This window comes from Leptidea sinapis, chromosome 20 (genome assembly GCF_905404315.1).
Source record: "Leptidea sinapis chromosome 20, ilLepSina1.1, whole genome shotgun sequence".
Lineage (NCBI taxonomy): Eukaryota > Metazoa > Arthropoda > Insecta > Lepidoptera > Pieridae > Leptidea > Leptidea sinapis.
Genome location: NC_066284.1, coordinates 1,196,920 through 1,210,001, shown reverse-complemented (window position 1 = coordinate 1,210,001; position 13,082 = coordinate 1,196,920). Strand labels below are relative to the sequence as shown.

The following is a 13,082-nucleotide window of genomic DNA, read 5'->3' as shown; positions in this document are numbered from 1 at the left end:
TGATTTATTGACTGAACTTTAATAAGTTTAAAACAACAGCTTTAGTAAAAAAAATAATTATTTATTAATTTTTGCTAAAATCCAATCCATGTATTTAGCAACATCAGTATAAATTCCAGCTCTTACTAAGCCGCACATATTTGGTCCCCTGGATACAATGCCATGCTGAACATATCTAATTTCATTTTCATATGTTTCTATAAACATGAGGGGACCTCCTGAGTCTCCACTGCAGGAGTCCTTCTTCACGTCACCAGCACATATGATGTTCTGTGATCGGGTACTGTAACAATAAATAGAGTGAATAAGATTTTTTATTGAAAAGGAGGACAAACGAGCATAAGAGTCTTCTGGTATTAAGTGATCACCACCGCCTACATTCTCTTGAAACACCAGAGGAATCACAGGAAGGTGAACGTGCTTTTTTTGGAGGTACCCATGTCGTATCGTCCCGGAAACACCGCATAAGTAAAGCTCATTCCACAGCCTTGTTGTACGTGGAAGAAATTTTCTTGAAAATCGCACTGTGGAGGACCGCCACACATCCAGATGGTGGGAATGATATCCTAACTTGTGGCGTGTCGTGCGAAGGTGGAATTCGGCGGCAGGAATCAGCTTAAACAGGTCTTCGGAACACTAGAGTAGAAGATACACAATGAAGCTACGTCTCTAGGCAACGCCAAGTGATCCGTTCACAGAGCACTGGATCACCGACAATTCAAGCTGCTGTGCGTTACACGCAGTCAAATGGCACGAGCTGATACTGGGGTGCGGCAGACCAGAGATGACAGCAATACTTCATGTGGGACCGGACCTGCGCTTTGTAGAGCGCTAGAATGTGGGCCGGATTGAAGTATTGCAGTGCTCTATTAATGACGCCCAGCTTCTTCGAAGCCAATTTGGCTTTGCCCTACAGATGGCCACGGAATTGGCAATCGCTCGATTTTGCACGGGCGATTTACCGCTTAAAAAAATTTGGAGCCACGGTTATATTTCCTCTTTAGAACTTTGCAGTTCGGATCCTTTGAGATCAGCGCTGCAACCCAAGTTTGATACGCCTGTTTTTTGCAGTCAGATGCTGCTTTAACTCACGCATCGAACCAGGACTGTGATCTGCCACCGAACGGTACTACAGAGCTTGGTTAAAAAATATCCATGCCCTATAGTATCACATCGGAACTGCAAAAAAGGAACGCATCCTGTCCCAATCTGCTGACTTGTAGTGCCAAACGCAGCGGGTCGCTGGTGTTCTGCGACGTGGGCGTCGGATAGGCACTGCACTCCTGACCAGCCAATGGTCGGACGATCCGAAAGGGGCCTCGACAGTTCTTTTCGATTTCTTTTCTTTCCTTTTTTTTCTTTATGTTTTTTACTTAATGTGGTAAAATCTTTTATAAGTTCTTTTCTATTTTGTAATAATTTATTCAATCCATTCATTAGCAACGCCCTTCAGACCAAAACACAGTAATGCTTATACATTACCTACTGCTACACGGCAGAAATAGGCGCCGTTGTGGTAGGCATAATCTAGCCGGCATCCTATGCAAAAGAGCCTCCTACTGGTTAATGAAACTCTCGCTTATTCAGGTTTGACTATTTTTGCTGTAGAGGATTACTTACATACTTATGTTCTTAAAGCCTTGCTTGCTTGCTTAAAGTCCGTACGAATCACTGAATAGAGTTGCATAACCCACGGGTTTTCTGCTGGACTGCGGCCTTAAATTTAAATTTGGAATAAACTTTTTTACGCACCACAACATTTTATAAATGTGCCAGTAATATTATCAAATGATTAAAACCTCTTTTAGTACTTTATTTTCTAAAGGGATGGAAAAAACTTAAACCGCCCGTTTTATATTTCACGAGTACCCGTCATAATAATTAATATACTTACAAAACATCACAAATTTCGGGATGCTGCACTGGAACAGATACTTTCCGTAGAATAGATGATCTAAAAAATGTTTCCGTTACACCCCAACCAGCAACGATTCCATTGTGACCCAACAGAGCCTTTCTGCGAAGATATGCATATATTGGTAAGCAAATAGGAGCCACGTTTTCTGTAAAGAAAATAGTTTTAATTGTAATTATAACACTTACAAATCTAAAGGCCGTTTATGGTGGATTCAAGGTTAAATAAAATTCGATGCAAAGCGTATTTTTAAAGTTATGGGTAATATTAAATCCCCCTATTAAAGGTTATAATACTTTTTTCTTTACTAAAAATATAAACTTGAAACAAGCATACATTACAATTTATAAAAAGATAACTAAAAAGTAAAAAAAAAATTCACTTGAAGTTGGCGCTAAGTTATCTTTATATATATAATTCTTGTGTGCGTGTGTAGGTCACTGAACTCCTCCTAGACGGCTGGACTGATTCTAATGAAACTTTCTGTGTGTATTCAGGTGGATTCGAGAATGGTTTAGATTCACAATTGAACTACCTCCTAAACGGCTGGACCGATTTTGGTGATATTTTTGTGTGTTCCAGTGAATTTGAGATTGGTGTGTGTCTTCAGGTGGATTCGAAAATGGTTTAGATTTACAATTAAACTACCTCCTAAACGGCTGGACTGATTTTGATGACTTTTTTGTTTGTTTCAGTGAATTTGAGATTGGTTTAGATTCTCAATTCCGTCCATATAATATAATTCTCCTGCTCATGTGTATGTTAGTGAACTCCTCCTAACGGCTGGACCGATTTTTCAAATTTAAGACGTGTGTACAGGACAACGTCTGTTGGGTCCATTAGTTATTATATAAATTACGAAATTCAGAATATTTTTTAATATATACTGAACGTTATTCCAAAAACATTGGATCTGGCAGTAATTACGACTAAGTTCGAAATGTTGTAGAAAAAAATTTGGATCATAACTCTTTCTTTATACAAATGCTTGATTTGTTATTGAAAAACTAAAAACTTTGTTATAAATACAAAAACTCTGTAATAATACATACATATAATCAGTTCTGATATATTTTGTTCGATGCTCCAGTTACAGCAGCAGCTAACTACAAAATATAATATGAGTATTTAACCCTGTTTGCGGTGCTAGCACATAGGATCCGAAATGAGAAGTTATTAAAAGAAATAGTATCGTGCTTTCCAAAAGAAAAATATATCTTTCATCGAGTCCCCTCTTGAGAAGTTTGCAGAATTGGGTAAAATAGAACATGTTTAATTTAACCCTCAAAAGATTCAAAATTGTGATTTACCACCACCACTTACACACCGCTTTACGATAAAACCCCCTTTGTCGCATTAATGCTCTTCGACAACACTCCACTTAATACCTGGAAATATTGGATCTCGAAATCTCTAGTGATTGTCAATTTGACAAAAAGCAAAGCCAAATTTGCCTCAAATAAACTGGGGGTTATAAGTAGACTCAGCCTTACAAAGCGTAGGTCCGGCAATATATTAAATATTGCTCATCTCTGGTCTCTCTAACTGTATCCGACTTGATCGCTTGCAACGTAGTATTTCTGTGATTGTCGAAGATTCAGTGGTCCGCGAACTGCTAGATCTCGTAGCTTTGCGTAGATACGTCGCTTCATTATGTGTATTCTACGGCACTTATCATGGGAACTGTAAGCAAAGCTGATTGATTTGACCTGATTCCTGCCATTCAATTCCCCCTTCACACACGACACAAAGCGACTTTCAAAAATGTTTCTTCGACCTATAACCAAACTATGGCATAAGCTACCTTGTGCGGTATTTCCAGGAGGATATTATATTGATACCTTTAAAAAAAGTGTGTGTATACTTCAAGAAGTTATAATTCTTTGGCGTAACAAAACAAATCCTTAAAATTATTTATTCGTCGTGCTATTCTAGTAGTAGTTTGTAGAAAGAACAATATTGTAAAAATCGTAAAATTGTAAGGAATATGGCTGTATTGGCTTGAGCCCTTTGCCTGTCCTAATAATGGACGAAGAAACAAAAAAAAATGTAAACTAATACTTTTATTTTTAGATGTCGTTGTGCGCGCGCAATGTAATTTTGCAGTTATAAACCTATTTAAATATGATTTAAATATTCTTTTATTGTATTTTGGTTTGGTTTGGTCTTGTTACCAATGCTCTAAATAAATAAAACAAACAACCAATCAATGTAATTTGTCAGAAATGCGTTAAATGTCAATAATTATTAATTATCAATGTTTACAAGACATATTTTATTAACCAACTCCAACCTGTTACTTTTGTGTTACAGTGTACAGTTTCCGAAATTCAGGTTATTCCTTAGAAAACTATTTATAATTTACACTCTGATTTCAAATCAGAGCCAGCGAAACTTATTTTACTCTATAAGTGTATTGGAATATGGTCTAAATTATTTTATTCTGCTCATAATACTTACTGTGATTAAAATCAATTTTTGTCTTCAATTTTATCAAAGCTATGTCGTGAAACTTTCCATCATACATTTCATGCACAAATGATTTCTCAACAAATAAATCCTGGAAAAGATAGAAAATAATATTATAGTACTGTCTTGTTATTAACTGACAGCCGTTTTCATAAAAGTAAGTTCAATGATAGAACTATTTATGATGATATTATTACCTGCACGTAATTCTCACATACAAAATTTCCCATTATCTCTTGACAATCCTCTTGTTGTGTAAGATCATAATCTCCAACACGAATATGAACTATATTCTGGTCTGTGACGCAATGAGCAGCTGTGAGAATATGTGTAGTGTCGATAATTGTCCCAGAGCAAATATATATAATATTATCTGAAACAATTTAGATTATCGTCCCAAATCATCCTGGAGTAACACTTAATATCCACATCTCGTCTTTGAAATCGAGCGCTCGACTCTCAAAGAGCGCCGCCCAGGTTAGCCATATTTTACATTATAGTTCGCACCATGTATAAGATTACTGCGATAGAGGCGGAAAAACGTCTGCGCATGAATACAGTCACGTATTTCTCAATTTAATTGTTAGTACAAAATAACAAAAATATATTTATTTACGATAGAAGGCAGAAGGTAATAACTTAACATATTGCAACAACACTTGGTAAACGTTTCTCTAACGTAATGGATTATTATTTTAATTATCAAGCACTAGCTTTTACGATACCTGAGGAGCACCAGCTGATCAGCCAATAAACTTTCCATCAAGGGCACTTAGCTGGTGATGTACCTGTATATCTCACCCATAAATGTGCGCAAGCGGTTGAAACGAAGGGTGAGTCTGGACATAGCAAATGCTTTCGATTGGGTATAGCACAAAGCGGTTATAGCGAAACTGGCATAATATGCGCTTCCCGAGTCATGGTGTGTTCTTACGGGTTGAGGGTTAGCCTATGGACAAACTACCAAACAATATTCAAAGAGAAAGAGAATTTTTTGTGAGTGACCTTGCTAAGTTACTACAAGTTTGTTTGTTACGCTTTTACGCCATAGCTACTGAACCGATGAAATTTGCTACAGCGATAGACTAGAGGTTGGAAAATATTACTAACATTAAACTACATTTTATCCTGGAAAAATCCATGGTTTCCACGGTTTTTGTGAAAAACTGCAATTCACGTCGATGAGCTACCAATCGTAGGTTTAGTTTGCCATAGCAATCTTCCTCGAAATAATATGATTCATATAATATGTTGGGAACGGGAGCGAAAACGGGAACCGGAACTGAAATAGGACATGAGATAATCTTCAATTACAAACTTGCTTATTATTTTTAAAAACCCTTTATCTACGAGGACGAAGTCGCTAGTAAAATAATAAAATAAAAAGACTTACCATGGTTCCCTTTGACCGCTATGGCAGCCATCCAGGGAAATTCATACAGATTCGCTATGTCTGAGCCCACAACTCTAGCCTGTGTACTGTCATCAATTACCCCACAAGGTTTTGGTAAATCTAAATACTTTTGAATCCTTCGATCTTTCCCTTGTCTCCTTTTTTTGTGCGGATTTAGCAACGAACAGCAAACCTGAGTGTAAAAAATACGGTGTGTTTTTAAAACGAAAACTTAATCAGGTGTAAGTAATTTTTTTTCCATTTTTCAATACAAACGTTCTTGATTCTTTTCTGCTTTGTTTTTAACGCTAGATCAAAATAATTTTCAGATAAAATCATCATCATCATTATCTGTGCCTCTCTGTTTCTATAAAGTATGTGGGCTATTGCGGCTTAATATCTAAGCTCTCAACTATACTATACAAATACTACAGCCGTCAAAAAACTGCCAATATCTACGTATCCCTAGACAAAAACACCAAAGAGAATTTTTTGTCGTGTGTATTATCGGGGTAGCCTATCGTCGATTTATAAACATCATCAGGCGTGATAAGCAAAATGTCCGTGGGACTAGCGAGAATATTACTAGCTCTAAATTATGAATACCATAAACTTGATAAGTTTTAACAACAAAAACGTGATGAGATCAGTGGAATGTGTACGGCAGCTTTGTCGCTCGGCTGATGTGGTGGCGTTACAGGAGACGTGGCTAATGCCGCATGACCTCGGATATCTGGTCACGATTGATGACGACTTCGCCTGCACGGGTACCTCTGCAGTGGATACAGCGACGGGGATCTTACGCGGGAGGCCTTACGGCGGAGTTGCCCTACTCTGGAGGAAAGTTACGTTTCCGTCGGTAACTGTAGTGAAATGCAATAGTGTGCGTCTCGCCGCGATAAAAATCGAGCTAAGTGATCGTTCTATTTTGATATTTTCTGTATATATGCCTACCGAGTCCAATGAAAACTTAGTGGAGTTCACAGAGTGTCTCAGCGAAATGACAGCTATAATTGACAGTCACAATGTTGAGTCAGTGTTTATGTTAGGGGACTACAATGCGCACCCTGGTGAGTCATTTGCTACTGAGCTCTTAACTTTTTGTAAGGAACAATCGTGGTCTTGTGTAGATTTGGAATTGATGCCGCCGGACAGTCATACATTTGTCAGTGATGCGCATGGCTGTCTGCGATGGCTCGACCACTGTGTTGTTACTTGTGCCGCGCGGCACTCCGTGTCCGCGGCCTCTGTGTTATACTTACTTAATACTTATTGGTCTGATCATTACCCTGTATCTAAACAATGTAATTTTAATTTAGTTAAGCCTAAGCTTTGTACACCTAATGTTAGTGTAAATAGAATAGTCTGGGGTCAACGTGACTCGACTCAAATAGATAAATTTAAAAATGTATGTCACTCTAGACTTTGTGAAATTGATTTTCCTTCAGAATTAAGAAACTGCTCAGATTATATGTGTTGTAACAAAAATCATAAAATCCTATTAGATAGCATGTATGACGATGTTATTTGTATACTGTCGGAGACCGTTATTTGTAGTTATAATGTTACCCAAAAGCGTAGATGTAGATACATTACCGGGTGGAATAGGCATGTCCGCGGCGCTCATGGGAGGGCTTGGCTTTGTTATCAAGCCTGGTTGTATGGGGGTAGGCCTGGGGCCGGCCGTCTTTATAATGATATGTGTGAAACAAGGCGCGCTTTTAAGTCAAAATTAAAGTGGTGTCAGAATAATCAGCAACAAATAAAATTGGATATTATAGCCGACTTACACTCACACAAGAAGTTCGGTCAGTTCTGGAAAAACACAAATAAAATGAATCATAAGCCGGGCCTCCCCATTAGCCTGGCGGGAGTACACGAGCCTAGGGACATTGCCACTATGTTCTCCCACCAGTTCAGGGTGCACTCTCCTCTGGGACCAGCGCGGCAGGAGCCTGATGCAGAGGATGGTAGTGAGCGTAGTGTTAATTTTACGGCAGAGGAAACACTTCCTCTGCCGTAAAATTAACACTACGCTACTACACACGTGCGGTGATCAGAGGCATGGTGAGAGGTAAATCCCACGACACCCTTACGTCACGGCAGCCTTAGCATCGAGCACCTGCAGCACGCGGGTGTACACTTACCCAGAGTGCTTTCTATGTTGTTTACCCTGTGTTTAGGTCACTCCCATCTGCCTGATAATCTGATGCGCACTATAGTTGTACCAATAATCAAAAATAAAACTGGTGATGCATCAGATGTGAACAACTATAGACCGATCTCTCTGGCCACAGTGGTCGCTAAAGTGCTGGACAGTCTGCTCGGTAAACATCTGGATAAATACGTCTCGCTAAACGACGCGCAGTTCGGTTTCAGGCCCGGGCTTTCCACCGAGAGTGCTATCCTGGCCCTCAAGCAGACTGTACGGTATTACACTAGTAGAAAGACCCCAGTATACGCATGCTACCTTGATTTATCGAAAGCTTTCGATGTTGTATCGTACGACATTCTGTGGGATAAATTAAGGGATGAAACGTCTATACCTAGGGAAATCGTGCTATTATTTATGCATTGGTATAATATGCAAAAGAACTATGTAAGATGGGCAGGCTCTGCCTCGGAGCAGTACGGACTCCAGTCAGCCAGGAGCATTCCAATTCTGGGTGAGGCAGGGGGGGCTGACCTCTCCCAAGCTCTTCAGCCTGTATGTCAGTTGACTGATCGATGAGCTCAGCAGCTCCGGCGTCGGGTGTCATATTGATGGAGTATGCGTGAACAATATCAGCTACGCAGTCGATATGGTGCTGCTGAGCCCATCGATTGGTGCTTTACGAAGGCTTCTGAGAATTTGTGAGTGCTATGCGGTGGCACACAGGCTCAAATACAACGCGAAAAAGAGTGAAATAATGTATTTCTGGCCGGATAAAAAGCGATACACATTCGTTCCGACATTCAGCTTATGTGGTACAGCTCTAAATAAAGTTAAGCAAGTGAAGTATTTGGGTACTGGGTTACCGAGGACCTCAATGACAATATAGATATTGAAAGAGAGCGCAGAGCGCTGTCTGTCCGATGCAACATGTTGGCCCGCAGGTTTTCACGATGCACGGAGACTGTTAAAGTTGCGCTTTTTAAATCATACTGTCAGTCATTTTACAGGTGTAAAATGCCTATGTGTTAACTACACACTGCGGACATACAGCGATCTGCGTGTTCAATATAATAACACGTTCCGGGTGCTGATGGGACTGCCGCGCCACTGCAGCGCCTCCGCTATGTTCGCGGCAGCTCACACTTGCGGCCATCATGCGCAAGCGGTGCGCTTCTACCATGCGCCGCATGCGCGACAGTCCCAACACCATACTGCATGCGCTGTCGGACCGGTGGGACTCCCCGATGCTGGATCGTTGGATACGGCTGCATGCAATCGTATAGTAATTTACCGTCATCATCGGGAGGTCCTCCTGGACCAGCCTGTTTTATTTTATTTATTTTCTAAATATGTGATTTAATAAGTAATTACTATCACTATTTTGTAAGTTTGCAAATTGTAGTAACAAATATGGATGTAATCGCATGAGTGAATCCGAAATAAATGATTATTATTATTATTATTATTAATTGCTCTTGGTTCCAAGAGCCATAAAACAAAGCGCAACGCTTTTGAAGACAAAATATATTTAGTATTTATTTGAATTTAGCTGGCGGCGGCCATTTTTGTTTAGCATACGACGGGAACATTATTTGTGAAGTGTTTGTTAGAAAATCATAAGATTATATTATAACGTGTCCACTATACTAAAAATAATACAAATAATTAAAAAACAACAATTTCTCGTACAACTCTGAAAGAACCGCGATATTACAGCACGAATCTATCAAAAATCACGTTTTTTTGTATACAATAACCAAGCTTGTTTATCTAGTAATCCGTTAATTTAAATATAATAATATACCTCGCAATAAATAATAATATACTGCATAATGATACCTCGGCTAAAGTAAACACAAGTGGCTATAGCGACTCGCCGGGTTTGGCGCCAAAACAGCTGAGCAGGTGGCGTCTGCGGGCGCGCGGGATGTGAGAGCATAGCAGAGCAAGAATGATTAGTGGCATCCCCTCCTGTCTTTTTCTTATCAAAAATGTATTAATTGTTAATTATCTTAATAATCATATACTTAGTAAATAGTAGGTAATACCTTGTTGTTCAGACGATCACATGTTGCTATTTTGAAGAGTCGTTTTCCCTTTTCGGTTATTGTTTTGGTTTCGGGATCAAACAGTGAGCTTGAATAGCGACACGAGTTAAATTTGATGCAGTCTGGACAGTTTTCTGGAAAATCATAATAAAAGATACAGAAAATAGGATACCGGAACCAAACATTGGAAACGTTGTACCAATGTACCTTCAAAGCGCACCTCAAAAGCCGACAACCTGTAATTCATCTGAGAATGATAGTGATAGGGATTACTGATTAGATATCTATCGATTATTCTCTTTAATACAGCTATATATATGTCGATGATGATGATGAAGATGTTTTGGTACTCGTCTTGGCTCGGGTGTAATCGAAGTGCGGTGCGAGTGCAGTCGAGATCGGGCGCCGGGCGAGCGCCGAGAATCGCAGTCAGGTAGGAATAATTGAGCGAGGTGGTTGTGTCGCCACATTCTTATTACATTATCATAAGGCTTTGCGAAGTGTACTATTGTGTGTTACTATTGTAACGCTTATAAGACTGTGTATTACTTGATGTCGTGATTAACGACCACAAAAAAAAGACAACTACGAAGATCCTGACCATATGACGAGCCTTGATCGGTCATATATATAGGTAATTACATTCGATGACCTATATATATAGTTCATCAAACTTATTGAGAAAAGGGTACCTATACAATATACACATATACACGGCTGTTTTAAGTGTAGCTCGGTAAATTCAGGTTGAATCTTTGCGACTTTATTACATAACTAGCTGACCCGGCAAACGTTGTTGTGCCATATAAATTATTTTAAGAGTTAAACCGTTTCTTGGACATTGCAACATTAATTTATTCTTCTAAAATAAAATAATTTTTCAATAATAAATGTAGCCTAAGTTACTCCTTATCAGCTACCTGCCAGTAAAAATCCCGTCAAAATCGGTCCAGCCATTTCAGAGATTAGCCGGAACAAACAGACAAACAGACAAAAACTTAAAAAAAAAATATTTTGGTGTATGTACCGTATATACATGTAGTAAAAAACGGTTATTTCAATATTAAAAACAGACACTCCAATTTTATTTATATATATAGATTATTTATTTGAGCCCAAAACGAATGCGACTAATGTAACGAGATTGTTGATGCATCCAATATACGACATTTTTTTTTATACAGATTGTTCTTTATTACTTTTTATGAAATAATTTATATTATTTAAACACGATTCATATATTGGATGCAGCTTACAAACTAATTTGTTACGTATACAGGTTGTCCCAAAGTTATGGGACATGAAGGGAAAGTACCTTAAATATCGAAGATAGGCTAGACCTTAAGAAGAGTTATTAGTTTTTGGCCATTCTTTCGATAGGCATCATAAAAGTAGGGGTGTTTTGTTTTTACATTTAAGTCGGTTCGATAACCAGACGAGGCAAGTAATTTTTAGAAAACCTTTGAATGCAGAATTACTAACTTTTAAAAATAACATAAAGTCTTCTTTCAGTAAAATAGCCTATCTTCGATATTTAAGATACTTTCTCTTCATGTCCCATAACTTTGGGACAACCTGTATTACAGCCATTGTAAAATACTCTATTTGATTGAAAATAGTGGCCGTGGAGTTTCTTATATGGTCTTCTCACGTGCTCAACATTTGACGAACATATGGTAAATTGAGTTATTTAAACGAAATAGTCGTATAAGCCTAAAAGAATAAAGCTTATTAGGTGGTATGCATAATTATTATAGTGCACCCTACTGGTCCTATGTTCTTTTATGCTGACTTGTACACAGTTGAAATGTGTAAAAAAATTGACAATACGCCTTAAATAATAGTTTATTTACACACAACTTTATCATCACATTTGGCAAATTCAAATTTAAATATAGCAAAAACTGCATTCAATTGTCGGCTTAGTACTTTTTCCCCCATGCACATTAAATTCCATCACAGTAATTATGGCTTAAACTCTCCCCTACAGCGAATGTTACATATATATAATAGTATTTTTAATGTAGATGAAAACATTGATATTTATTTTCAAATTTTCTTAATTTAAAAAAATAAACAAATTTATATTGCTCTCCAAAATTTGTAGATTTTAGATTTAAAATATCACATGCATTTAGTATAGTAAAGTTGTGCCTACCTATAATTAAAGTACATTTAAAATATTTTATTATATTTGTTTAATTCTCAGTGCATAAGTTAATAGTAATTTACTTGGTATGCCTTTATGACTAAAGAAATTAACTATGGTACTTACCTATACTAGAAACTCCAATAAATAAAATTGATATAAAAATTAAATTCACTGTCCAAATCATTATGTTCAACACTTATTACTTGTAGAAATATATATTTAAAACATTGACTTTAATATAATTGCTGATACATATGAGTGTTACGTTTTCCGAAACACAAACCAAATTCAGACATAAGGTCTTTATATATAACATAAATTATCACCAACTAGTTGTCGAACAGGAAAAGATAAATATATTAATATAAGTACTTTTATCATACAAAAGTAACTGACCAATATTAATCCGAATGTACAAATACAGTTACAATTACACTATTGTAAATTTAAAAAAAAAAGTATTTTATTTATTAAATTATCTATTAGGTATATTATATATATATATATATATATATATATATATATATATATATATATATAGATAAGATATATATGTATATAAATGAATTGCTGTTCGTTGGTCTCGCTAAAACTCGAGATCAGCTGGAACGGTTTGGCTAATTTTGGTCTTGAATTATTTGTGGAAGTCCAGGGAAGGTTTCAAAGGTGAATAAATATGAAAGTGTTCGGAATTAAATAAAAACAACAAATTTGTTTTTTCTTTGATGCGTCCCCCGTCGAATTTATTGACGCAACCGTTTGACAGTTCTATTCTATTCTATTCTTCCTACTGTGACTTCTGTGGAAGACCCACCACAGATTTGCCAGAATCAGGTTAGAGTAGACTACCAAGCTTTGAGTATGTGTCTTCTAAGTTTAACGGTAATAATCGGTGTTAAGTTAAGATAAAGTTTAATTTTCTTACAATATCTGAAACAAATAATATACAT

General features: G+C 37.4%; 1 protein-coding gene across 1 annotated transcript; it reads right to left on the bottom strand.

Moving 5' to 3' along the window:
* On the bottom strand, nt 1–12,424 carry LOC126970261 (venom protease-like). The gene is made up of 7 exons (XM_050816090.1): nt 12,256–12,424; nt 9,981–10,114; nt 5,778–5,970; nt 4,582–4,757; nt 4,376–4,475; nt 1,895–2,063; nt 1–283 (listed from the first exon to the last, which is right to left on the bottom strand). Exons 1-7 carry the CDS (start codon nt 12,314–12,316, stop codon nt 58–60), a joined length of 1,059 nt encoding a protein of 352 aa, XP_050672047.1. The 5' UTR covers nt 12,317–12,424; the 3' UTR covers nt 1–57.
* Between the last annotated feature and the right edge of the window lie 658 nt (nt 12,425–13,082).

Bases quoted from the DNA above. Each gene is read 5' to 3' on its own strand.
- LOC126970261 (XM_050816090.1), bottom strand. From the start codon at position 12,316: ATGATTTGGACAGTGAATTTAATTTTTATATCAATTTTATTTATTGGA. The intron at 10,115-12,255 runs GTAAGTACCATA...ATGATTTTCCAG, and splicing joins TATTGGAGTTTCTAGTATAG to AAAACTGTCCAGACTGCATC. The intron at 284-1,894 runs GTAAGTATATTA...TTATTGTTACAG, and splicing joins CCCGAAATTTGTGATGTTTT to TACCCGATCACAGAACATCA.